Below are 27448 nucleotides of genomic sequence, written 5' to 3'. Positions count from 1 at the left end.
GCAAAATCTTTGTATGCAGATGATGGGGCTCTGTGGAAGAGAGGGAGGAATCTATCCTTTGTTAAGCGAAAGATGCAGGAGGCAATTGTTGGGGTTGAACACTGGGCAAATGAATGGGGATTCAAGTTATCTGTGGCTAAATCCCAGGTCATCTATTTTTCTAAGAGATCAAAAACAAATGAACTTGGGCTTAAATTGTATGGTCAGACTCTGGAACAGGTGAAGGTAATCAAGTTTCTTGGTTTGTGGATGGACTCGAAATTGACCTGGAAGCATCACATTATGAAGATCATAGACAAATGCAAAAAAGGATTAAATGTCCTTAAATGCTTGGCGGGAAGTGACTGGGGGGCTGACCGTTCCTCTCTCCTGTGCATTTATGATGCTCTAATTAGATCGGTTTTTGACTATGGCTGCATGGCCTATAGATCAGCTGCTGAGTCTAACCTAAAATTACTCGATGTAATTCAAGCACAAGCTCTGAGATTGTGTTGTGGTGCAGTTAGATCCTCCCCAGTGGCTTCTCTACAGGTTGAAACAGGAGAAATACCTTTGCATTTAAGAAGACTTGCATTGTCTACTGTATATTGGTCCAACCTGAAGGGGCACATAGAGAGCCATCCAGCTGTGTCTGTTCTACATGATTGCAGTGCTCCTCTTCATGGTCCCTCAAGGAGTTTTGGGTGTCTGAGCAACTCAGAAGCAGGCGAAATGGGATTGCAGGCTCGTGCTTTCAGCAGTACTGTTCCTATATCAGTGGTACCACCTTGGCTGTTCCCATTGCCTAGGGTTGATTTTTCCCTCCTTAATAAAAAATGGAGTGATGCAGGAAGTACAGCTGTTATGGTAGAACAACATCTGGCACTTAATTATTATGGTACTCTGCAGGTGTATACTGATGGGTCAAAGGATCCTACTGTGGGTTCCACATCAGCAGCATTTTTTGTGCCAGAATTTCATGTGGTTGTTGGTAGGCGACTGTCTGATAACCTATCTGTATTTTCCTCCGAGCTTGTCGCCATTCTTTTAGCATTGCAGTGGGCTGAGGATGTTTGCCCAATGAGGATGGTGATTTGTTCAGATTCTTTGTCTGCTTTACAAAGCATCCAGTCTGGCAAATCTAAATGTAGACAAGACCTAATTTTAGAAATATCTCAGGCATTATTTCGTTTACACATGCAGACTATTTTAGTTCAGTTTTTATGGGTTCCAGCACATGTAGGGGTGGATGGCAATGAGACTGCTGACAAAGCTGCTAAACACTGCCTGAAGCAAAATAGAAGTGATCTCAATATCCCTCTTAGCAAAGCTGAGGCAAGAGTGGTTGTAAAGCAACATGTTAGAACATTATGGCAGTCTAATTGGGAACATGAACCGAAGGGGAGGCATTTGTTTGCAATACAACCGAGAGTTGGTTTTGGAGGGAGTGGAGGGTACGGTCGGAGGCAGGAAATTGTACTAACAAGGCTCCGAATAGGTCACAGTATGCTGAATGCCTCTTTGCAAATTATACAGAAACACTCCACAGGGCTTTGTCGCCACTGTCCGCAGAGGGAAACCGTGGACCATGTTCTTTTTTGTTGCAATAAATATGCTGTACAAAGGAAGATTTTGTTTTCTTCTCTTAAAGACAAGGGTCACAAAGAATTTTCTTTGACAGGATTGCTTTCTTATGGGGCAGGGATGGGGTCGGTTCATAAACTGGTTTTTCAATATTTGAAAGCTATTGGTATATTTTGCTTTATTTAGTTTTTTTTTTTTTTTTTTTTTTTTTTTTTTTTTTTTTTTTTTTTTCTCCTCTCTCGTTTACTTTCTTTTAGTTTTATGTACTTATTTATGAATTTCCTTTCACCTACATTTTGTTTATTATTGGCCATGTCACTTCCCGAAATCACACTTCACACTCCTGCTCAGTAGGTGGCGGTAATGCACCTTCAGTTGGTCTGCCATCCGCCATAAACCTGAAAGAAGAAGAAGAAGAAGAGAGGCTGTGGAGCCGGAGCGCAGGAAACTTTAAATATCAGAACCAGCTGCTGTTAAACACCCAAACTACAGCTAAACTACAGCCACACTCCGCACAGGTAGGAACATTAACTCCCTGTTTCATACTGTCGGCTTTTCTCTTACTTAAAGGGCGCGTTTGTTGCAGAAATGTTTGACGTTATTGTTATGAGTTTTAGTAGCGATATTTGTTAACGTTCACGCTAACGTTAAGTAACTTTGCTAACGCTAGCGTTACTACACTGCCTACATGCACTTAAACTACTCAACATTCACATTACATACACCTAAACTGCTCAATATTTACATTACATACACTTAAACGACTCAATATTCAGTTTTCATACACCAAAACTACACATTAACTTATCATACACCTAAACCACTTAATATTTACTTTTCATTCACCTAAACTACAGACAATCCACATTACATACACCTAAACTACTCAATATTCACTTTTCAAACACCTAAACTACTCAATATTCACTTTTCATACACCAAATCCTCAAGATTCACATACATTTCATAATCATATGTATGTTATGAACTCAGCTGACACCTTTGTTGAATATATTACATGTCAAGTCGGGGCTTTATGCTTAAACTAATATTAAAGTATCAAATAGAGTCTGCGTAAATGCAGCTAACTTACCAGTTACACAGGTTAACCAACCAGTTACAAAAGTAATTAAAAAACTCCCCTGTTTATCTAGCTTGATATTAAACAGCTGTAGATTGTTATCTTTAGTCATTACTGCTATAAATAGCTGAAAATATTACTAATATCTGACCCAATTTTAACCTTTTAGGATCCATTGTGCCACAATCATGTCATCTCCAGCTGGACCACAGCCATCCGAGTCTCGCTTCCTGTCCCGCTGGATGCCCAGCAGCTCTCGGGCCGGGGTCTTCCTGAGTGGCTCTCCAGGAGAGGTCAGCTCTGTCCAGAGCAGCTGCTCTTCTCTGGCTCAGGAGATCTCTATGGAAGACTCTTTCTGCTCCCAGTTCGCCCCTCTGCCTGTGTCCTGCAGCAGCAGCCTGGATTCATTGGTGCCAAAGGTGTCCGAAATAGACCCGCAGAGAAAAGCAACAAGCAGCAACCCAGACAGTGTCCAGGACATTTTAACAAGAGTACAGGAACTTCCACTGCAGGCGAGGCTGGAGCAGGTAAATAGAATCACTGTCATATTAAAGAAGACTGGGTTAGGGAGTTCAGTCCTCACTCTGGTCTCTGTCTGTAAGGTGTATGGTGTGATCTCCTTGTGTCCGTGTGGATTTACAACATGTTTCGGTTTCCTCATACCTCCCAAAAAACATGTACGTGTACACTGTACTAGGGCTACATTGTTTGAGCATTGTCATTGCAATTTTAGTGAACACAGGCAAATTCAGAGTATTAAGGCCCAAAATCTACTTAAGATATCAACTTTAGTCTGCGTGCTAGTTTACTTTAGAATGTGTTAGAATGTCTGGTGCAGCAGCGGAGTGCTTAAGAAAAGGGTAAATAAGTAAATGAAAAAATATATTGGGAGACAATAAACTGTCAGAGCTAATTGAAATGCAGCATAAACTATATTATTATAAGCAACATTAACAAAATTGACAATATTTTAGGGAGTTTTTGTGATAATATTTTTGCAATATGACACCATTTTCTCCAAGAATATACCACTGCCACAAAATAAATAGTAAGTTCTATTTAGCATAAAGATGACAGTTCTCGACATTCAGTAAAAATTACAAACACTAGAAATGTTTGTCTATTTTTTAACAGTTACAATAACCTTGATTTTGTATAAAATAATAATAGTGTAAAATTTAAAAATAATAGATAAATTGACAAATTGTGACAAAAATCTATAGCAAAATTGAAGTGCCCCATGTTTAGTTAATGCATCTAATATGCAAACAAAACTAAATACAGTAAATATCTTTTATTTTATGTTTTGTTACAAATACAAAACTGCTTTCAAAAACATTACTTATCACAATGAGGAGGGTTTTTTTATTGTGTAAATATTTGTGATTTTGTTGTGTATGATAAATGATATGGTTTACTTCTAATCTTTAGTAAAAATGGAGAAAATGGTTTGTCTGTATCAGTAGGTATCAGTAACACTGTGATTTGAGTTTTTACAATATCTTGTTGTTAGTTTTGTGTTATGTTCATTAGTTAGCAGCCTGTGACAATGAAATATGTGTGATGTTTTATTCTAGCTAAAGCAGTTACAGCAGCGCATGCAGGAGCAGCTAAAAGCCCATCAGTTAGAGCAGCTGCAAAAACTGCACAATGAACAGCAGGGCATTGTGGGGATGGTACAGACAGGCGCAGGTAAGCACATGCTGTTGTATGTATTATTGATTTTTTTTTTTTTTTTAATTAGGTTGAAAGAGATGTATTGAGTATATTTGGTGCTTTCCATAATCAGCAGGATACACCCAAGAAAAACAGCAGTACAGCAGAAGCACATCATCTACACTTTCCACTGCACAACACAGTGCTTTGCCTACACACCAGGAAGAAGTGCTGAGTGAACTTGGTAAATGAATGGGCATTTTGGGATATTAGTCATTAGGAATGTTTCGGTGTGGAAAGCGTTGGCTGGCTGATGCCAGTATCCAGTATAAAATGTTTATATCCTTTATGCAAACTGTTCGCTCTATTGATCACAATGTGCCCAACAGAGTCAAGTGTGTGGAATCATGAATCGAGTGTGGTGCAGTCGAGCTTTGGGCAAGATGGTGATGGAGATGAAGATGATATTATCGAAGGTTCACTGCAGTCTGTAATTGAGAATCCAAGCATGTGCAGACAAGATAGGGAATCAGAGCCTCAAGACAGGTGAGTGTCATCAGTGTTGGACAAATATGAAAGTGTTTTCACTTTGAGTTTTTGTGACATGATGTTTTTGTGCCTAGGCCACTCAAATCAGCTACCAGTGGGAAGACATTTGAAGAGATGTTGGAAGAACAGCTGAAGTTGGAGAATGAGAAGATAAACAAGGTCAGACACTTGAAATAAACAAACAAAAGTGGTCAAAAGTATGTGGTGATCCCTGCCAAATTTGCTTCCTGCTAGAGCTGCCCCAGTCAACTATAAGTGCTGTTATGTGGAAAGTGTCAAGGAGCATCCTCTCAGCTTTAAAGGTCTTCATTAGGGTCCCTAAGTGGGTTGAGAGAAGTGTGGGCATTCATTTAGCAAAAAGCAACTAAATAAGCAGAATTTAGACACCAAAATTGATGTCATGGTTTTCATCCATGTTATTTTCAGTTAAACATCTCCTCTAACATCAGCCTAAACTTTTGGTTCTTTATTGCAGAACGCTCCTGCTGAACCAGCAAAGGTCAAGAGGCCGTTTCTGAGACGTGGGGAAGGTCTGGCCAGGTTTAAAAGAGATAAAGCCTCCGTAACTTTCAAAGAAGGAACAGCTCGGCCAAGCACCAAACCCACTTCTTGCCCGAATCCTGTGAAGTCTCAGGGCCAAGCACTTGCATCCCGTCACCAAAACTCAGAGCCAAAAAGACCTTCGCCTAAACCTACACCAACTAATACTGTAATCCAACGCAAGACTGCAGTTCTGAACAAAGAGAACTTGCCTCAGAGCAAGTCTTTACTACCAGCAAGCAAAACTGTTGTCAAAGCTCATATCCTTGGATCCCACCAGGGTCAGAACATGGGCTCTGGAGCTGTCCAGCAACTTGGCAGGAGTGCTCGGAGGCCTGATCCTCCGCAGAAGATTGTCTGTGATGCTGTGGAGGATGTAAATAAGGGGCCATCACCTGGGCATCTCCGGGATCCTAGTACATGTGTGGCGGAGAACTCCTTTGAAGTGTGGCTTGCAGAGCGCGGGGATCGTTGGGAAAAGGATAATCAACGTGAGTGTGTGGAGCTTGGTGAGTTTGAGCTGCTGGAGAGAGCAGCGGATGAACTATCATTCTCAAGCAACTCTTCCTTTATTTGTACTCTTCTTCAGGGAGATCGTAGACGTCTGTCCTCAACGCCAGTCAAATCACCTCCAAAACCTAAGTTGCCTGGTCATATTCAAGCTGACTCTAGAAACCCAGTGCAGCCGAGCATTAGCAGTGTCCAGCAGGGTGTACCAGACATGCCTGTAGACAGTGTTGCAGTAAACATTAAGAAGAGTGTGGTGGTCAGCCAGTATTCGGAGGAGGAAGATGAGGGTAGTAAAATAGATGATGATGAAGATTCTGATGCTTCATTGTGTAGCACTACAGAGTTCCAACAAACTGCATTTGGACCAGGTCAACCTTTCAGCCACTGCTTTCAAATATCTCAGGTCCCGCCCTACAATAAAAGCTCCTACCAGGACAGGGAGGAAGGAGCTGCCAGTCCACTCGAGGAAGAGGAAAGCAATGGAGATTCTACTATAGTGGATGCCAAGGATCACATTGACTTTGATGACGATGACACTTGGAATGAGCCTGAGGACTTGACCTGCATTTCCGCTAAGATGGACGATCATGCAGGCACGACACTGAAGAGGAAGGTTGCCTTCTCAAAAGGACCAGAGCTTGACCCTTCTGCTGACAGCTCACTGGGCCGTGAACCAGAGCCTCTGCCCACATGCCAGTTGGTGGCAAAGCTGTTCCCAGCCCTCAAGCCGAAGCCCTGCCCTCCAGCTCCTCCAGTTGCAAAGAATCCAGAAGCAACATGCGACGAACAAGGAGCAGGTTAAAACTATAAATTAAAATCTTTTTTTTAAATGGTTATTAGCAGGAATGAATATGTAATTGACTGATTAGCATTAATTCTTGCTTCCTCTTACATAATTCAGCCCAGTCCCGCTTACTTCGTGAGCGTTTGGTGGAGCTGGAAACAGAGATTGAGAGGTTCAAGACAGAAAATGCGGTGTTGAGCAGACTCAGACAGGAAAACGAGGATGTCGGAGAGAACCTGAGGTATGAATGAGAATTGATGTGAGGCCATTATACACTGACATGCCAAATGTTATTGGGTAGCATTATGAAAACTGAATAAAGTTTTAATTTGTGACTGATTGGGAACATTCAAACTGGCGTAAGTTGTTAGGTTGTATCTTGTGAGATTGAACACTGGTTGGTATGTTTGATTTTCTGAAGGTTTAGGCCTGTAAAACATATCTTGATATCTTAATCTTTATTTAGATTTGAAAAGGTGAAAATCGCATACATTTGAATTTCCCTTTTCCTTGTAGGAAAGAGACAGCCCAGTTTCAGCAGAAGATGGCAGATGAACTTGCCAAATGGGAAGAGTTCAAGCGCGAGGAAAGCCGGAAGCTGCAGCGGGAAAAGAAGCTGTTTGAGAAGCATGCGGCAGCTGCCAGGGCGAGACCTGACAAACAGGAGCGAGATGAGATGCAGGTTTCCATCTCTCTTTAATAATATATATATTTATTTATTTATTTATTTTTTTGAGATGTTCGAGTTGGCTTGTGCATTTTACACTCTCATGGCAAAAGTCATGGGATAGCAGTAAGTAAATTGTTTGTGAAATGTTACCTTTGTTGAGGGGATTAAAAAAAAAAAAAAAAAAAACTGTAAAAGTTGTGAAGTGGAACACCCAACCAACAGTGTCCAACTAGAATTGCCTGTGTGACACTGGCTGAAATATATTCCACAGTCTAAGCAATGTTTTTTTTAGCAACGCCGTGTACAAAAAAAGTTTTAAAAGAATGTTGTGCTATTTATTTATGCAAGTCTCTAAAGCAGCAACTGAACTCTCTGCAAGAGGATTTAAGAAAACGAGAAGCTCGCTGGTCCAGCACCCATCAACGCCTCCGGCAGCAGGTAGACACCCTGAGTGCTGAGAACACGACTCTCCGAGGCCAGGTCCGCATGCTGGAGAAACTCCGCCTGACTGCTTGGAAAAATGCTGAGAGTGAGCGTGAAAAAGAGAAAGAGAGGGGAAGGTCTAATGCACCTGGTGGTGGTGGCGGCAGCACCACCAGTGTCACAGCTCAGAGAAGGGCCAAATCCAAGGTACAGAAAAGAAGCACATGATCCATAGTCATCCAGTGTTTTTTTTTTATTTTATTTTTTTAAATCACACAACAGGAGTAAATTTTATGTTGTACATTTCTGTGTTTCCTAGAGTCCTTCCCACAGTGTAAAGACCAGCAGCACGAGCAGCAAAAGGGAAAGCCCAGAGCTTCAGAATCCTCATAAAATTCAAGGCAGGTCTTCACTTACACGTTCCTCTAGTTTGTACACTACTTGTGCTTTTTCACTGCATGGTACATATAGTACCAGTCAAAGGTATGGACACACCTCTTCTCATTCAATGTGTTGTCTTCCTTCTTTGATTTTTTTTTACATTGTAGATTTCAAATTGAAGACATTACACTATACAGCAATATATGCAGAATTATTCTGTAAATTAAAAGTGTTAAATAAACCAGAATGTTTTATACTTTAGATTCTTGTAAGTAGCATGTTTAGTTTTGAGGATAAATCTGCATACTATATTATACTTGCATATGTATTAGTTTAACATATAATCTTATATTTCCCTTCCAGCTTGTAAATCAAGGTTTAAGCCTACTCTGAGTGAAAAGGAAGCCTGCCCGGTGGCTGATCCATACCACATATCTGATGGACAACCTGAGCCTGAAGGGAGGAGCCATGATTCTCTTCCAATCAATGAATCCTCTTTAGTAAGTAACTGTCACTTGTACATCAAAATACATTGAAGAATCACCCACTTGTGTTTTCTTTAGTCTACCTGAGAGAAGTGTTCTTTAAAATTCTTTAAAAAGTTTCACCTGCTTTTGTTGGAGTAACTGTCTCCACTATATATTTTTGGGGGCATTGCTGTGAAGCTTTAATTGAATTTAGTGACAAAATAGTTTGTGTGGTTAGGATAATGGATAAGGGTGCATGAATACAGATACTTATTTTCTTACTTGAGCGATGCACGAAAATAAGTGAACATTTGCTGGAATCGTGTGGGGAACCAATAGAGTTCTTTGCCCTTGCCTAATAATTTGAGGGAAACAGGCTGCAGGTGGTTTAGAGGCCTTTGTTTTGGTGACATTGTTCCTGAAGATAGTGTTACTGTTACTGCAACCTATTAAAAATATCTAAAGAATCTTTAAACCTGGGAATTACGCAAATGTTATCTTAAATTCTACAACATAAACAAAACCGACTTCTGTCTTTATACTGATTTCTTCAAATATGAACTTTTAACAGGATGTGGAAAGTCCTAGAGCTGTTACAGAGCAGCTGGATATGGAACAAGAAGAAATCATGCACACTGATGGCAAGGTGAAATAACTGGCGAAAACCCACATCACTACCACGCCATCTGAATGCTTTCTGCAGCACAATGACCTGAATGTTCTTCTGTTTATTCTCAGATTGAAAAGCTTCTTCCAGATGGAGGGAGACTTATAGTGTTCCCTAACGGCACAAGGAAAGAGCTGTCTGCAGACGGGCTGTCGATCAAAGTCACTTTTTTTAATGGAGACATCAAACACATCATGCCTGATCAAAGAGTGGTGAGAGATACATGTTCCCATAATTAATTACTTGAATTAGTAACTTGCATAACTGATCTGGATACCGTGTGTAAACGTTTAATGCTACTTTTTTTTTTTGAAGATTTATTACTATGCAGGAGCTCAGACCACACATACGACCCACCCTGATGGCATAGAAGTTCTCCAGTTCCCTAATAATCAGATAGGTATGTCCCCATTAGTGTTCTTAATAGATTCTTGAAATAGCTAAGTTTTGGGAGGAGGAACATGCCTGGGACTATGTTTCTACCACAAGTTGGCTGAGCCCTAAGCTTTCCTCCTACATAGCCATAAGATGATAGCATGTTTTAAACTAGCAAAAAAAAAAAAATGTTGGTCCAATAAAGTGTGTTTTCTTTGTGCTGCATTTCAGAAAAACACTTCCCTGATGGCCATAAGGAGATCACTTTCCCTGATCAGACAGTTAAGAATATCTACCCTGATGGGAGAGAGGAGAGCGTACTGGCAGACGGAACAATAATACAGCAAAACCCGTAAGTACACATACTGCTGGAAATTAATGATGCATTGATTTGCCTCACCCCACAAAAGCTAAAGAACGCTGCACTGACCTGTGTGTTGTGTGTGTTGCTTGTCACACAGACAGTTTGAACTAGCCAGAAGCCTATAATGTATTCCAGGTACACACGTGACACTATGGACTAAGAAATGTTAAATGCCTGTACAGCTTAAGGAATTAAGTTGTAATTAATTGGGGTAAAACTCCAGGTTTACATGAGCCAGGCAGTAATCAGACTTTATAATTAAGCCCCAGCAAATAATCTTATTGAACAAAATTATGTGGTGACAGTTTTTTTGTAAAAATGGACCCTCTATCCGGGTATGAAATGCATATTGGCAGATGTAGGCAGACATTTGCCACAAGAGCAGACAGACTCCAGTGGGGAAAAAGCTGCAGATTATATGAATTTGAAATTTTGCTGTAGCGTTGATGGTACAATAACTTGGATTGATCGTATGTAATTGGAGCTGGATTATAAGTATTTAAAGGAATGGCTCTCTAATTAGTGACTCAAGAATTCTGTGATCCTTTTGTAGTAAAATATAGATGTACTTTCTTTTAACTGTCTACTAACAAGTCCTCTGGTTTTTATGGTCTCTCTCAGGGATGGCAGTAAGAAGATCCAGTTTAACAACGGTCAGCGGGAACTTCACACTGCTGAATTCAAACGCCGAGAATATCCTGACGGTACGGTCAAAACAGTTTATTCAGATGGCCGCCAGGAAACACGATATCCCAGTGGCCGCGTTCGACTCAAAGACCCTCAGGGACGTGTTGTTATGGACGCCAAGCCCTGATGTAATATGAACTTTTTTTTAAGTCAGATTCTCTTGAATTATCTTGTGTGAGTATTTTGTATGGGTTGCACAGCATGGTCCATATTTATTTGGTGTACAGTTTTGTAAAAAAAATAAATAAATATTTGTGAGTCAGAGTTTTAAGAGCACAGATTTACTCATTCAATCACACAATCAAGCCGGATGAACGTTAACATGAACACAGGTACAGCAGTGACAAAAAAAAACAACTGCTTTTCAGGATTTAAAACAGAAAAAATAACTTGTTTAAGTAAATCTTCCAACATCAACATAATGTTATTGTTCTAACAGCACAAACATAAAAACTGCTGTCTTCTGGTACTTGAAAACAAACCTGGAGGGCGAAACAGAGTATGAAACATCTTAAAATCATTGCACAATACAACACAAACCAAACCGCTCACTAAATGTTTTATTTTAGGCCTGAGGTCTTCAAAGCTGGACCTTATCTGGACAGTGTTCATTTCTGGTGGTTGTAATCTATAAAAAAATGACGCACACTACATAGCCAATTAATTACACCTGGATTCAAGGTCTAGATTTAATTACTATTCTTACAGGCTGTCTTATACACGAGCTGTGAGCTGTATTGTGTCTTACACCATACTACAAGGTCGAACCCATTACATGTCGTGTAATTAAAAAAAATAAAAGCCGTTTAGTTAAAACTGTATAGTTAAAAAATTACATTTTCAAAATAAATATACTTACTTATTACTCGTAGTCGGCGAGGCCTTTCTCCACAAGAGGAACATGCACCAGCGTTTTATCAGCTCTGTACAGGACCACTGTCAGCTGTGGCTCTACACCCTGAAACAACATAAATCAATATTCTGTACTTGATCAGACCACATATACAGTAATTCAGGCAGCAGCAGCAATTTAATAAAATTAACTGATAATCTTCCAAATAAAAAAAAAAATACTGAGTGAGTTTAGAAGTGTCATCAAGCTGGATATGGGTCAGCAACTTTAATGGCATTCACATTATCACAGTATTTAAAAACTATAATACACATACAAGGCAAAATCATATCAATGGTAAAACAGCACATTAAAAACACTGCTAGGCATTAAGGATGAAAGGCTCGTCTAACAAGTATGTGATCCTCCTGAACATTACTAAAACCTTTTGGGTACATACACCACATTAAAATAGCAATATTCCTCTCTTGTTGTAAAAAGAAATCTGCTGCTATCAGAAGGGTTAAAATTAGCTGACTGTGACAAACCCTGCATAATCTTCCAAGACTTCTTATAAAATCAAGCTGTGGAAGACCTGCAGCAGTGCATAACAGCAGAAGAGCACTCTACAAAGTTCTTAAAAAAAAGCTTATCAAATAAATAGTTGATATAGAGTTGATTTATTGTGAGACTATAGTCATCATTGGAAGTGGTATTTTGTTTTTTAGTTTTTTTGAACTTGCAATGGTTCATGTTCTCATTAGTCAAGACCTACTGTAACCACAGCGCTGAGGTTGCCATGCAACAGGTCAATCATCTCCAACATGGACTTCATGCTCCACTCAGGCCGGTAGGAAATGCGCTCCACCTCCACACACACATGCGGGGGCTTGAAACCCGCCAACCGAACACACACTGCCTCACAGGGGAACTGTAGAAGCGAGGGGGGCAGACAGCGCAATCTGGGGGAAGGAAAAAAAATTACCAATAAAAGTTAACTTCAATTTAGTACTTTTTAAATCTTTTTAATACCACTCAGAGAAAGTATACAAAATAGCAATAACAAAACCACTAATACCACACAAAACAAAAAATCAATTTACTGTCTGGCAATTTAAAACCTTTGTAAGATGGATTATGGGCATTTTAAGACAAATTTTTTTTTTTTAGATAAACTGTCAAAGAAACCCTGAAAATCTTTTTTTATCCATATTGCAAAAATAGTTTTTTTATTTTTTTATTTAGGGGTGTAACAGAGTTTCTTCAGCAACACAACAGCGCAAGCAGTACAACAAAAACACAAACTTGTATTTGTTTTATTTTTGATATGTCAGTGATCCGGATCGTTTTCACCGGATCACAATCCTTTGAAAAATACCGACCCTGATCAAACCCGATTTCCAATCACATGGAACAGGGACATTCCTACAATACACTGCACCTGTAAGACAGCAGTGAATGTACAGCTGTGTGAAATCTTACTTGCATGGTGGCAGGATGTCGTCTGAGCCGTAGTCCACATGCCTCACAAGAATTTTAATGCTGGGGTTAAGTTCTGTAAAACCAAGCAGCTTTGCACGGTAATACAAACCATCACTATATTCAGCCAGACACGGACCCTCTGTAGAGAAACATACAAACACTTCTTTCACACACTCATTCTGAAATACATGTATTGGATTTAAACAGTTTTATTTTTACACAAATAATTACGAAGAACTGTAGTGCTCAGGTGTAAAGACTTATCACAATTAAAGACTTATGGGGAGCTGGGGAGCCTAGTGCGCTTGAAAGAAAAGTACGACTCATTTAAGTTGAAACAGGAAAGTTAGCAAGCAGGCTATCTACTGAGACAAACTACTAGCAATTTTTATGCTTGTTATGAAGAAAATTGCCATAAAATATTGAAAGTACACAATCAACTATGGTAATATATTGGCCATTATAATTTTTGCAAGTGATTCTCATTCCTCAGTTTGGAGTCTGCATCTGAAAAATCTCAGTTTGAAGGGTTATCTCCTAGGTCACCCCTTTGTGTGCACGCACAGCAGAGGGATAGGGCCACATGGTACGGCCAAAGGGTGAAATGGGGATAGGGCCTAAGACTTGGCATGTCAGTTCAGGTGTTGTGAAAGTGAGTGTACCCATGGGGAAGTCGGTCAGCTGTGGAAGAGAGTCAATGTCCTTGTTGACTTGTTCTAAGGCTTCCTGCAGAGTCTCCTGTTTCTGATCACACATCGGCATATCCACCAAACTTAGAAACACCTGAAAATAGGCCAAGAGTGAAGGATATAACAACAACAATTTAAATTTATAACATACCACTTTGCTTGTTAGGTCCTCACAAAGGTAGCAACACACAAAAAGTAAAAATGTCTTTGTACTCTACCTCGTTAGGGGTACGGAGATGCTTGACCTTGACTCTAAACTGTTTCCCTTTATCCGGAAGGGTGGGGTTGGTGAACACGCCTAAAACAGGCTGAAGCTCCTCCAAGCCCTGCAGGAAATTTAAATAAATTAAGTTTTCCGCTGACCCTAAGATATATTTTTCATCAATTTTCCCCACCCCCAGTGGCACACATGGACAAAAAAAGATCAGATTAGGGCTGCATATGTATAGGGTTTTTTAAAAAAAGTTGTAGGGACAGAGTCAAGAATGACAGTTTCACCTTTGTGTTTAAATCCCAGTCATCCAAGTCAGGCACTGGAGGTTTCACCACATAATCCTGGTGCACACAGACAAAAGATCCAAATTTTATTTATCTTTGATTATTAACCTGATCTATACTGATCAAACCCACGCCTGCATCTCAAGTTCCACAATTGTACCTCAGGGACGCTAATGGATGGGTCGAAGGAGGCATGCTGGTGGTTCACCATGATTCTGCTCAGTGCCATCCCATCCAGTATTATCTCTACAGTAACCAAACCATGCAGATTCTCTGGCAGCTCCTGAGTAGGACAGAAAGGACACTGATTACACAAAACTGTATATGTATCCAGAGTAACACAATACCATTATCCTAAAATATCCTTAAAGAGAAGAATTCCTCAGCAGGCCACAACGCACACACAGTATGCTGACAGTACTAAATTCAAACAAACACCAACGCTCATATTTATTGGCTCTCCCTACTACTATTCTACACAAACTTAAAAGATGCAGTGACAAAGCATCCATTACTTTACCATGATCTGAACGCTGACTGAGCGACCAAGCAGAAGTTCTTTCATGAGTGCCACTGCGTCCCACTGCCACGAACCTCCAACCTGCGTTTAATAAAACACAGCTCACAGAAGGTACAGCTTACAAAGGGCAAATATAACCATTAACAGTGACTAAAATGTGATTAGATCAAAAAAGTAAATCAAAGCAAAGCATCCGTAGCAGGGCCCAAACAAATGTGTTCACCAGTGAAATTGTTAAAGGTTTTGGTTAAAGGTTTTGGTTTTCAAAACTAGTAGTTTATTGAGTTCAACAACTATCCAAATTGAAGTCATGTCCAAATTATTGCTGGGTGATTTTTATGATTAATCAAATTACAGTTTTAATGCGATTTTTAAAAAATGGAATAATCACGATTTTACATACAGACATTTTATCTTTTTAACCTAGAATACCCCAAAAAACACTACTCGTTTCTGAAGTGTTTATCCATATTACCCTGGTTACTGGCACCTCCCACAGGCCAAACTAACTATTGCTGAGCTCGTAAAATTTTTTTTATCACTGTTCCAGCACTTTCCACACAAACACCCAGTGGGATAAAGCATATATTTAGCTAGAAACAAATCCTGCCGTTTATAAAAACTGTGGCATCATCACTCTCTGGTGAGGATCTGTAATTAATTGTGGAAAACAATAATAATTTCTCCTCAAAGTTCCTTCTTTTACTCGTTAAGTGCTCAATTTAATTTCTTAATTTTCAGCAACAGACTTCTAAAGTTCTAAAGTATAATCCAGTGTTCATCAGTGTGTGATATGAACACATGAGCTTGTAAACAATGTTTTACATCATTGATTTACTCAATGAGTCGACTCAACCCAAAGTGTCTGAACACAAACACCAATTTTCTTTTTCTTTTTTTAAAGGTTAAGCTAGTTTTGAACCATTTCTTTATCTGTAGTTTGATTTTAGTAGGGTTTAGGCCATTATCCAAATACCATAGTCCAAATAACTAGTGTGAATGTCTAAAAACACTGCAGAATTTTTTTTATACTGGCTCCACAGCTCTTGAACCCTAGTAATTTGCTGTTTGAGCATGTTTCTATTTGTATATATACCTGCTCTTACTGGTGAATATCCCTCATTACATAACATTATTGTAAGGAACTGCATTACGTGTGACATGATGAATGAGGATGAGATTTCTGCAAGAGCTGCCAATCTGTTCACACACAATTCTAGCCAGATATGGGCAGTCACAATCATTACCACACACTGCTCTGTGGAGGTTGTGGAGGACAAACACTTTTTTTTCTTTACTGTTTACTACATATGTCTATATGTGTCCCTTAAATGTTTTCATCTCTTTAATATTAATCTAGTTTATTTAAATAAACTTGTCACTGGTACTGTATATATGTTTATCTGGACCAATACCCAATTCAGAAGAAGGAGAAGAAGCAGAAGAACTTGCTCACCGGAATGACACCATTTAACTGACAAGGCACAGAGAGCTGAGGAATGTTCTCACACAGCACCACCGGATATACATGGCATACTGGGATATTTTCCACAATCCCCTGATCCACATATTGCACCTGCAAACAGCAGAACCACCAATGTTCATCAGTAATGTACTCAGAAAAATAAATAAACAGTGTTAAATATCGGTTACACAAACATTTTGTCAAGTAAAATCTTGTCTGGAATAGGAAAAGGATTCCTAACTTAAACATAGACTACATCAACATTTTATTTTATCAAATTTTATTTTAATGCAATAATTCAAACCCTAAAGAGCAGCAGTTTTTCAAATGACCTAAAAAATTAATAAAAACTAATAAAAAAAAAACTACATTAAATGATGTACTTTCACATGGCCTCCAATGACCTCCTGGACCTGCCCTCTGTACCAGAGCATGTCCGAGCCCATGACGGCACAGCCAAGCACACTCTTCCAGTTGTAATGCCTCTGTCGGGGGAGCGTCTTAATGTGCTGCTGTAGACAATCCTTCAAGCGTTCAAACTCACACTCTGCTCACAAACAAAAACCAGCAAACACACAAACAAATCAACTCATTATACATTCGAACATATTCTCAGCATTTTAATCCCACATTTAGTGTTTTCTGTTGTATTTAGAGTGCTAAAAAGAAAGCAGACAGCGAGTTACTGTTAGGTGCAGCCAGGGTTGCCAGATCCAGTAAAAAAAAAAAAAACAAACAAAAAAACCTGATCATAGTCGGTCTACAACCCACCCGTCAGAAGCATGAACTAGTTCAATATCTAAGAGGGAAATGTCAAAGGTAAAAATTAATACTAAAAAAAGTAAATATTAATAAATAAACAAATAATATAGACAAACTGATTTAATGGCAATTTACAATAATTAAAAAAAAACACATTAAGTACTTGCACATTACAAAAATCTTCCTCACAATAGAAGCGACTGATTAAATTTGAGCATGTTTTGATCAAAAAATGTAAAATAATATTTTTTGTTAATATTTAAATCACAATTGAAGATATTTAAGTAGAATTTCCATGAAAATAATATCTGCCGTATATAAATGTCTTCTATAATATGCTTTATAAATGTTTATATTAGGTATGTCAACTATCCATATATATATAGCCATTTGAAAAAAAAGGTATAAAAAGTAAGTAATACAGGTAAGTATCAACGCTGGTGATGAAGATAACTATTGTCTTCATCACAAACCTGGTAATGTGAACGTAGCATAATGCATAATAAAATGCTGAATTTTACAGGAAACTAAAAGCATTAAAAAGAAGTTAAAAAGCAGTGTGAAATCTTTAAATAACAGGTAAATTACAGATTGAAAATGTATTTTTTACTACAAATGTTTATGCTTTATTGACATATTTATATGTTAACCCCTTAACGCTCAAAGCCTTAATACATACTTGTATTCTTCAGGCATATTAGTTAGAAACTACATGGAATTCTCTGCAAACTGACATGGGCAATCCTTTGGTTACAGAAGTGTTAAAGTTATGGGAGTAAGCTGCTCTGTTACACACCGGCCTGTGGGGTCATGGCGTAGATAACTCCATCATCAGAAACAGCAGAGATGCTCATGCGTGTGTGGCCGCAGGGTGGAAACTCGGGAGGCAGGTAGGCCTGGGTTTTCACCTTCTCTGGGGAAGGGGTGGTGAGGGGGGCAGGTCTAGGTGAATAGGAGCATAAGGGTGTTTCATTCTTTACACTGCTCTTCTCACACACAGCCTCCTCCAGACCTGGTACACACTCATCCCGCCACAACACAGATTCTCCTGACACCGCACCTTGTTCCTCACACACAGCAGAGGGTGGTTTGGGTGTGGGAGGAACTCTGAAACACAAAGCACAAAATAATCAGATTCTGACAGCAGTTAATCCAAAGTGTTTATAGTAACATAAAAGTGTCAAGAAAACTATAATCATATGAATTTTATTCAACAGCTACTTGATGTGAGACAATGAACTATATAATATTATAGTAATTTAAGTAGAGTCACTGAAAAAAAATAACACCAAGATGATGTTATTGGAAGGGACTGAAGCTTTATTCTTTAGCAGTCAAAAGTTTGGACACTTCAATGTTTTTTTTCTACATTGTAAATAAATATTAAAGTCATCCAGACTATGAAGGATCACATACAGAATCATGTAGTAACTTATAAAAGTTAAACAAATCTAAATACTCTGCTGTTAACTTGTGGTTTCTAAAGCTGGTTACTTTGATGAAACAAAGGTAACTTTTGGTCTTCCTTTCCTGTGATGGTCCTGATGAGGGCCAGTTTCATACTTCATAATGTTTTTGGTGTTTTTTGTGACTGCACTTGAAGGAACTTCCAAAGCTCCTAATTTTACATTTTGACTGACCTTCATTTCGTAGTCATTTTTTTAACTTAGTTGAGTAGTTCTTGCCATAAAATGCATTAGAATATTACTTAATTAGGGTAACTCTTGGAAAGTTCAGTACAGCTGTTAACTGAAAGCCATTCCAGATGACTCTACCTCATAAAGCTGACTGAGAACAGGCCAATATGTGCAAAGCTGTCCTCTAAGAATCACTAAATAAATCCATGCTTTTCTTCATAGATTGAATAACTTTAGTATTAATTCACAATACAGAAAAAACACTTAAATTAAGGTGTGTCCAAACTTTTGACTGGTACTGTATTGACTGTATGATTGTAATGATAATTTATGATTGAGTAATTACAATATACTCAATGAGTGAAATGAAAAACTGTACAAGGAGCCTATAGTATTCTGTTTAGCAGCTTTTTTTTCTCTTGTGAATAAGTGAATGTTAGTGTAGTGCCTATGATTAGGAGGGTCATACTTGACAGTTCTCTCTCTCAGAGCGAGTCCTTCACTGATGAGAAAGTCTGCAATGCTGACATCTTGGCCTGATCGGTTGGAGCAGAACAGAGACACTGGTGCTGGCCGAGCTGAGGCGTCCTGCAGAGGTCACAGACACAAACACAAAGGAATGGGGAAAGCTCACGTTTAACGGTGTGTTACCACTCAGGAAGTCATCACATCACGTCAGTTACCTTAATGGTCATTACAGCTGTGGCTCCAGTAAGGTAGTAGGAGATGAAATCACAAGCTGTAGCTGTCCACGTGGAGCGACCACCAGCTGGCCTGTAAGACAGTCCAGGCAAAAGATTAGGTTAAATGCAACAGAACAGAATTTACTACACTCTTGCAGTCTTATACTATATGGATTTTTTAATTTATATAAAATGTTATGATTTTTTTTACTTTTCTCTGAATAAATGTTGATTAGATGCAAAATGCATCATGAGTTTATGGTACAAACAGCTACAATTTTTTTTTCTTCTTCTGAGAACTGCACTTTAGAATGTTGCATCATGATGTAGATGCGACTGATACCTGCTTAATAAGGTTCAATATCAATCTCTACTGAATCATGGGTACCTTATATCACTGAGGCAACACTCCAGCAGTAAGGAGCCGACCAGCTCAGGCAGCAAAGGTCTCAGGTTACTGATGTGGAGCTTAACCGTGTTACCAAAGTCACAGCGCAGCACCTATAGACAAAGACCCCTCGAGCATTATCCACAGCAATGGTTATTTTCAGTCCATTAATCTGTGTACAAGTTGTGTATGTGTGCATTTACCTCTGAAATGTTGCTGGTGGACACACTGCACACCTTTCCCCTCTCCCACACTCCATTAACATTAGCAGCACAGGACATCTCCACCTTCCAGTCCACTTCCTGCTGATCCGACTTTAAATATCCTCTGTTCATTAGGTCATGAACCCTGACAATGATGACCACAAAGACTCACAGATTTAACAAGACTCACAGTTATTAAACAATTAATTAATTAATTACATGCACTGTGACAAAATTATTCAAATTAATCACATTTAATCTCATAATAGGATTAATCAAAGTATTTCAAAATGTACAAATCAATTGAATTTTCTTTGAATAGCAAATTAATCATTAATGAATAACTGGCATAGACTTAAAAGTGCCCCGTATTACATAACAATTATAGATGATCACACATGCCAGAGGTTATTTTCTGGACAGAACTGTTCAGTAGATATCACTTCTGCGTTCAAAGCAGGAGACCCCACACACACATCCCACTTTGTATTGCTGTGTATAACACTTTATAATATTGTGGACATCTATACTAAAAAATAATAATAGGTCAATATATTTGTAACAACTGTGGGTCTGACAAAGTTAGCTTTCTGGGAGGCCAAACTCACATCCCAACAGACAGAATTTTACAGCCCTGCTTTAAACAACAAGCTACTGAAGCATTGAAACCTCATTGGTACCTCTTCAGTTGGTTATCAAATTGCAATAGCTGCACACAGATGTGTCCAGGTGAGGTCACGTGGGTGACTCTCACTCTCAGGTCCTTAAGGCAGGCTGGCAGATTCAAGGTTACTTGCAGCTCTGGAGGCTCAACAGTAGGAGGTGGAGGTGGCGGCAGCGGCTCATCTGGAGATTTATGCTCCTCACTGAGTGGGGGATCCCACACAGCAGTATCCGGGAGGGGAGTTTCCTTCAGCTGGACTCTAAGACAGGGGAAGAAGGTATAAAGTAAGGGTCTGAGGTTCTGACGATTTTTGCAGCAGGATTTAGAAGCATTTTAAAGGATATATAATAACAGCTGATGTGTGGTTATTTTCCAGGTAAGGGTTCCAGCTTTAATCTCCTACATAAAAGGTGGAAAATCTGACATCCGAGCTCAAACTATACATACTGTTTGGTGACCAAAGATGCAAGTCCTCTTTTAACCAGTATTTCTCCAATGCTGACTGCAGGCTCAGTGAAACACTTGCTGACCTCATAAAGACGAACAGGCAACACTTTGGAATGGGGCACAAGCTCTGCAATGAATAAACAAACCATAATGTAAATAAACAAACATGTACACACACATACTGGCATTACTTTTGAGACATCACTGCATTCCACCCTTTCCTAACTTTAACAGACATAATATTACACTGTTAAAGTTTCCAAACATATTCCTTCTTAAACAGTGTAATGACAATGAGGCACAAAACTCCTTGGATTTTCATCTCTTCAAAGAATTAATTTATAAATAATTGACACATTTTAAACTCTGCAGTAGGGCTGAGCAAAGTACTGTTTTAGCATCAATTTTGCAATGTACACATGCACAATAGAGATATTGCAGAGGTACAATATTTGCATATGTGCAGTGTTACAATACCTTTTTTTATTGCATAAAAAAATATTTATATCGTTCTCATTTTAAATGACATCAACCAGATTAATGATTATATATACTCAATGTCATTTCTTTCAGTCTACTCATTAATACACAGATTGCATTATTAATATCGACATTATGTTGGATGATTGTCTTTAGATGAAAATTCCTTTAAAAATCCCAATATAAATTGCAGAACATAATATTGCAGTGTCATTTTTCCCCACAAATATCACACAGCCCTACTTTGAACCAGCGTACACGTTTCCTGATATTTTTGACAATTTTAGTGGCGAAATGAGCAGTGAAGGTTGCATCAACCATCATGAAATTTAATCATGAGTAACTCACAAAATAGTCATTAATACAATTAACTTTTTAAAAGATATAAAAAGAACAAACATTTCGCCAATTAACACAGAGTACATTTAAATTCTCATTATTAAAAGCTTAGTCTCAGGGAAAACAAAAAGTATGATTAACTGCAATTTATCACATAATTATGCTAAGATTAATCAGACTAATTTTTTTAACCGACTGACACCATTAGTATAAACCCCAACTACTAGATAGCAGTGTTGCAAATCCCACAGTTCTGATTATATAAAAGTAAAAAAAGTATAAAAAGTAAAGTTTTCTTTTACTATAATTTTATAAATGTGATTTTTATACTATGAAACAATATTGCAATATGTTGGATTTTATGCCCCATATCATAAGTATAGAATCGCCAATTTCTTACTAAAACATCACTGATATTTCAAAAACTGTGGGATTATATTCAGTAGAAAAATAAGAAAATAAATCAGATACCAATTACTGCAAAGTGCAAATTTTAGCATAATTCTAGCATAATGCTGCTTTTAACCATTTCTACTGGTGGGGACATTTCTACTGGTGCTCACTTGATACCACTAGAGTGACCAAATTCTGTTCCGTCATTTTTCGGAACACTTCAATGCTTTCTTCACTCCAAGAGTCTCCCACACTCGTGACATCTACCAGAGAACACCACAATGCCTGAAGAAAGAGAAAAAGATATGTATTAAATAAAGACATATACAGGTGCTGGTCAACGAATTAGAATAATTTGAAATAGTGCAATCATGAAATTCTTTGAATGTATTTTTTGTGCAGAAAGCAAATCAGGTGTTCACCGCACCTGTCCTACTCGTTAGACTAATCACAGAACTCGTTACCTGGAAAAAAAATTGCTCAGCTGAGCTTTCCAAAAGGCCCATTTAGGCCATTTAACTGTGACACTGTTGTTTTATTGAATTAGAATAATGGAGAAACCGTTTAATTGAATTAGAATAATTTTTAGTATAATTACAATCATCACTTTCTCAGTATTTTGTGGCTGCCCCCTTGGCTTGTATGACTGCCTGAAGTCTCCGCGGCATCGATTTGACCAGCTTGTCGCAAGTTTCCGCACTCACAGCTTCCCAGGCAGTGGCGATGTTCTGCTTCAGTTGGTCCAGCGTAGTAGGCTTTCTGTCGCGAATTTTCCGCTTGACGATGGCCCAAAGGTTTTCAATGACATTGAGGTCAGGCGAGTTGGCCGGCCATGCCAAAACTTCAAGCTGTTTTTTAGTGAACCAATCTTTGGTCGACTTTGCCGCATGAGCCGGTGCAAGATCCTGTTGAAATATGAAGTCTTCTTCGCCGAACTGTTCCTCAACAGTCGGAATCAGGAACGTTTCCAGAACATCTTGATATACGGCAGCATTGACAGTCTTCTTGAGGAAGCAGAGTTTCCATACACCTCGAGCGGACATGCATCCCCAGACCATAACGCTCTGGGGAAACTTGACGGATCTTTTCACGCACTCGTGGTTGTAGGTTTCGCCACCACGACGCCAGACACGAGGACCTTGGTCACCGAAGGAGATGCAGAAGCGTGATTCGTCACTGAAGACCACTTTCTGCCAGTCTTCAGCAGTCCACTCGCCGTGTTCTTTGGCCCACTTCAGCCGTTTCTCCATTTGTTTCTTGTTCAGCATCAGTTTTACTGCTGGAACGCGAGATTTGAAGCCGAGTTCGCGCAGACGACGGTGAGTGGTTGATCTGGAGACGTCAGCGCCGGTCTGCTTGTTCCACAAGTCGGTGAGCTCGGAAGTGGACTTGAACCGGTTGCTGACTGCGATCTTTCTCAGCTGCTTGTTGTCGCGAGCAGAAGTTTTTCGGACGCCGGAACAGTTGGTGCGCTTGCTGCAGTTTTTCTTGAGAGCTTTGCAGACGGAAGACTGGCTGATGCCGAGCTGCTCAGCAATTTTAGTTTGGGTCAAGCCTTGTTGGCGAAGGGCTTGAATTTGAGCCACTACTCCGGTTGAGAGGTCGCGCTGCTTACCCATGATTGATTTTACAACTTAGAAATTCTACTCAACCCTGACTTTATACTGCACAGTGAACACTCTTCACAGAAAACAAAAATTCGAGCATTTATTCTAATTCAATGAAACGGTTTCTCCATTATTCTAATTAGGGCTGCACGATTTGGGCAAAATATCTAATTGCGATTTTTCCACAGAATATTGCGATTGCGATTTAAATTGCGATTATTTTTAATCCATCAAAAACCTAAACCTGTATTAGTGGTTACCATACCTATCAAATAAATTTATAAACTTCTTCCACATAAAATATTCACAGGTATCTCAGATTAAATGCAGTTTTCAGTTTTATTTTTAAATTGCAAGTAACAACAAAATAAATAACAAGGTTTAACTGCAACATCAGTAACTGTAAAGTCTGAGTTTTGAGATGCATTTTTACAATATAAATTAACTTAAAAGTAAATCAGTTTTTTTGCACATTAAATGCAAAAGTAGCATCATTAATGCTTGCATGCACAAAAGGTATAACTGCAACATCAGTAACTGACTGGTCCGCTGTGGACAGTAATGCCTTAGCAGAAAAGCTAAAAAAAAAAGCAAAATATCGGTTTTATCCTAAACTCTTTGAGTTTTGAGATGCATTTTTACAAATAAATGAACTTAAAAGTAAATCAGTTTTTAGCTGTTAGCTTCATACTGGTAGCTACCAGTGTTGGGCACGTTACTTTGAAAAAGTAATTAGTTATAGTTATTCATTACTTCTCCAAAAAAGTAACTGAGTTACTAACAGAGTTACTCCACTATAAAAGTAATTAGTTACCAGTAAAAGTAACTAATCGCGTTACTTTTTAATATTCGCCCATCAAAAAAGGAAATCAATTATACATTTACTATTAGAAAAATAACAAACGAAAATAAACCCAAAATGTTGACAAAAATATAATCTAACGAATTTAAAAAAAATAAAACGAAATTCTCCACACAACCAAAGAAAATTACTAAAACTTGTAATACTGAAAAAAACGGAAAAAACGGAAAAACGCGTCTGGGGATGAAATTAAACATACCAAGCCACCCTCAAAGGAAATATGTATATATAAACAAAAAAAATAATGGACAAAAACAACAATCTAATGACCGTTAAAATGGTATTAATATAACAACAGCCTTGCCAAAAGAGAATAGAGCTTAGATCAGGCCCAAAACGTGCACGTTTTGCAAGAGAGAAAGAAAGAGAGAGAGAGATTTCTGGTGTGAGTTACTACTCACAGGTAAATATTCTCACGCTGTATCTGCTGTTTCTCTTTCATCTGCCTGGCGCTCATATTGTAATCCCATAGATAGTTCTGCAGTTTCTCAGTGTTTTCTGTCGTATTTTGCGGCTAGCGCGAGCGCTTTACACAAGAACTAACGCCACGGACCAGGTGCCACGCGCTCGGCACAACACCGCCCGCTGTACAACTCCGCTGTACAACAGCGCTTTTAAATTAATTTAACACGAAAATGAGGGTATTCTATCAGTAATTTCAGTTAGTTGTAGTTAGTTTTATAAACACAAAATACAGTTCGAGATAGTTATGTTATTTTCTTTTAATTGCCGTTTTTATCAGATTCAGTTAACACAAATGTTTTTCACTTTCAGTTTTCGCTATTTCGTTCGCTTTAGTGAACAATAATAATTGGTTACTTAGCAACATTATGATTAGCACACCAAAGCTTTATATAAAATAAAAATAGGAGCCCGATTTCGGGTCGGTCCTCGGGTCAGGTCAGGTTCGGGCAGAAAATCTAAGCTCTAAAAGAGAAAGCAGCAGCACCACAAACATCGGAGCAGCTAAAAAGAGCTTAACGTCCTTAATTCGGAACTTGGCTTGTCCACGGCAATCACTGAATTGATTAGAGCAGCAAATCGTCACAATTGTGCCTCACTTCACCACGCCAAACCACAGGCACAGCGGCCAGAAGCTGTTTTAACGCCGTTACTCCCAACACTGGTACAAACTGATATTTATTTATACTGTTTATATATTACTTTTATATTTTATTTAATAATCCCCAAATACTAATAAAATTACAATATAACGAATTCCAAAAGATATAAACGAAAAACGGCACGCAATAGCAGAAATAAAATAAAGAAATATTATTTCTGCCCCAAAAAGACGCGTCGTCACCCCGGCGATGTGTGCGGCGCAAACCGATTAACCCACGCGCGGAGCTTTAAACAGGCAGAGCTGCAGCTGCTGACACGCGTGCAGCACTGTGTGATTATAACAGTGTAACTTGTGGTACATCATAAAGATCATAGTGTGATTTGTTGTATTAAAACAGATCTACCTCACAGACCATTTTCTGGAGCACCATCTGACAGAGCGCAAAGGAAAGCGGAGGGAATTCTCTGCTGACCCGGCGCGAGTTCGGGCATCAAGTCAGGTTCGGGTTCGCAGACAATCTGAACTCTACAACGCATTTAAACAATTGCACAGTGTCCGCCTGGCTTTAAATTATTTTATCCAAGTCTTCCACTCATGTCCAAGCGCCACTTTAAATTTAATTCACCCTGATGTAGCTGCAATGGAGAGAGCGGCAGTGCATGCTGGCTTCGTTGCGTTGAACGCAGCCCCGCCCTCCAGTGAAAAAAATATTCAAATGAATCCAGCCCCTGCTGCATCAGGCCAATCGGAGAAGAGCAGGCGGTGTGCTCACACACACACACAAGCCTCTCAGACACAGAACAGGCGCTTTTAACCACATAAGTTGGAAACACTTGCAGGCTATTGGCTAATTCAAATCGCAGCTCCTGCGATTGAAAAATCGCGTCCATTCAAATCGCGATTTCGATTAAAAAACGATTAATCGTTCAGCCCTAATTCTAATTCAATAAAACAACAGTGTCACAGTTAAATGGCCTAAATGGGCCTTTTGGAAAGCTCAGCTGAGCAAATTTTTTTCCAGGTAACGAGTTCTGTGATTAGTCTAACGAGTAGGACAGGTGCGGTGAACACCTGATTTGCTTTCTGCACAAAAAATACATTCAAAGAATTTCATGATTGCACTATTTCAAATTATTCTAATTCGTTGACCAGCACCTGTACAGTGGAGAAAATAAGTATTTGGTACACTGACGTGTTTCTTCAATATCTAATAATTGCGCAAACAGTTGTTGCCTTCTCACCAAGCTGCTGTCTATTGACATCTATTGAGAAGGCCATCCCAGCCTTGTTCATGTCTACAGGTCTGTCCCTGGTGTCTAGCAGCTCTTTGGTCTTAGTCATGATGAAGTGTGATTGATTGTGTGGAGAGTTATCTTTTATATAGGTAACACATTCAAAGAGGTGCAATTTATACAGGTAATAGGTGCAGAATAGGAGGGTCTGGTGCTTGTAGGACTCTTACCATGGCAGGTAATGCAAAGAACTCATCCTTTATCTGTCGAAGGTCATTAATAGACACAGTTTTTTTGTTGCCAAAATCGACGTACTGGACCTCCACCATCCGTCCACCAGGAAAACCTGAAAGAAACACATTGCTCAGAGTGATCAATATAACTCAATACAACACTAACCCGCTCTACACCATCAGGGATCTCAAACTTTTGACTTGTGTGTGAGACTACACTCCTGCTGAGGTGCTGAAGTGATGCTCCAC

General features: G+C 39.0%; 2 protein-coding genes across 3 annotated transcripts in view; one reads left to right on the top strand and one right to left on the bottom strand.

Moving 5' to 3' along the window:
* The first annotated feature begins 1981 nt into the window (after nucleotides 1-1981).
* On the top strand, nucleotides 1982-10981 carry cenpj (centromere protein J). Of its 2 annotated transcripts, none has more exons than XM_007260586.4 (17): nucleotides 1982-2081; nucleotides 2814-3171; nucleotides 4222-4336; nucleotides 4437-4544; nucleotides 4690-4846; nucleotides 4924-5008; nucleotides 5325-6696; nucleotides 6801-6924; nucleotides 7200-7365; nucleotides 7702-7983; nucleotides 8096-8177; nucleotides 8521-8657; nucleotides 9196-9270; nucleotides 9363-9503; nucleotides 9607-9691; nucleotides 9898-10018; nucleotides 10652-10981. In XM_007260586.4, exons 2-17 carry the CDS (start codon nucleotides 2833-2835, stop codon nucleotides 10842-10844), a joined length of 3582 nt encoding a protein of 1193 aa, XP_007260648.3. In that variant the 5' UTR covers nucleotides 1982-2081; nucleotides 2814-2832; the 3' UTR covers nucleotides 10845-10981. The 2 variants fall into 2 exon arrangements, with proteins under 2 accessions (XP_007260648.3, XP_007260647.3); XM_007260585.4 differs by having other exon boundaries at nucleotides 4434-4544.
* Nucleotides 10979-27448, bottom strand: part of rnf17 (ring finger protein 17) — a 29067-nt gene continuing 12597 nt past the window's right edge. The window contains exons 18-37 of the mRNA XM_022680479.2: nucleotides 27197-27312; nucleotides 22370-22484; nucleotides 20988-21114; nucleotides 20557-20799; nucleotides 19877-20021; nucleotides 19674-19786; nucleotides 19286-19376; nucleotides 19072-19190; nucleotides 17762-18072; nucleotides 16587-16750; nucleotides 16195-16314; nucleotides 14739-14819; nucleotides 14379-14501; nucleotides 14219-14275; nucleotides 13939-14046; nucleotides 13694-13814; nucleotides 13032-13170; nucleotides 12325-12511; nucleotides 11577-11675; nucleotides 10979-11199 (exon numbers count right to left, since the gene is read on the bottom strand). Of these exons, the coding sequence (XP_022536200.2) occupies nucleotides 11580-11675; nucleotides 12325-12511; nucleotides 13032-13170; nucleotides 13694-13814; nucleotides 13939-14046; nucleotides 14219-14275; nucleotides 14379-14501; nucleotides 14739-14819; nucleotides 16195-16314; nucleotides 16587-16750; nucleotides 17762-18072; nucleotides 19072-19190; nucleotides 19286-19376; nucleotides 19674-19786; nucleotides 19877-20021; nucleotides 20557-20799; nucleotides 20988-21114; nucleotides 22370-22484; nucleotides 27197-27312 (2576 nt within the window). The 3' untranslated portion in view covers nucleotides 10979-11199; nucleotides 11577-11579. The remainder of the gene's footprint in view (nucleotides 11200-11576; nucleotides 11676-12324; nucleotides 12512-13031; nucleotides 13171-13693; nucleotides 13815-13938; nucleotides 14047-14218; nucleotides 14276-14378; nucleotides 14502-14738; nucleotides 14820-16194; nucleotides 16315-16586; nucleotides 16751-17761; nucleotides 18073-19071; nucleotides 19191-19285; nucleotides 19377-19673; nucleotides 19787-19876; nucleotides 20022-20556; nucleotides 20800-20987; nucleotides 21115-22369; nucleotides 22485-27196; nucleotides 27313-27448) is intronic.

The sequence above is a fragment of the Astyanax mexicanus genome, chromosome 11, assembly GCF_023375975.1.
Source record: "Astyanax mexicanus isolate ESR-SI-001 chromosome 11, AstMex3_surface, whole genome shotgun sequence".
Classification (NCBI taxonomy): Eukaryota; Metazoa; Chordata; class Actinopteri; order Characiformes; family Acestrorhamphidae; genus Astyanax; species Astyanax mexicanus.
Note: the sequence above shows the minus strand (reverse complement) of the source record. Positions and strands in the feature narration are given on the sequence as shown.

What these genes read in the sequence shown, in the direction of transcription:
- cenpj (XM_007260585.4), top strand. Translation starts at nt 2,833, where the DNA reads ATGTCATCTCCAGCTGGACCACAGCCATCCGAGTCTCGCTTCCTGTCC. An exon ending in GATGGTACAGACAGGCGCAG is followed by an intron (nt 4,337 to 4,433) that starts GTAAGCACATGC and finishes TTCCATAATCAG; the next exon opens with CAGGATACACCCAAGAAAAA. An exon ending in TCATGCCTGATCAAAGAGTG is followed by an intron (nt 9,504 to 9,606) that starts GTGAGAGATACA and finishes TTTTTTTTGAAG; the next exon opens with ATTTATTACTATGCAGGAGC.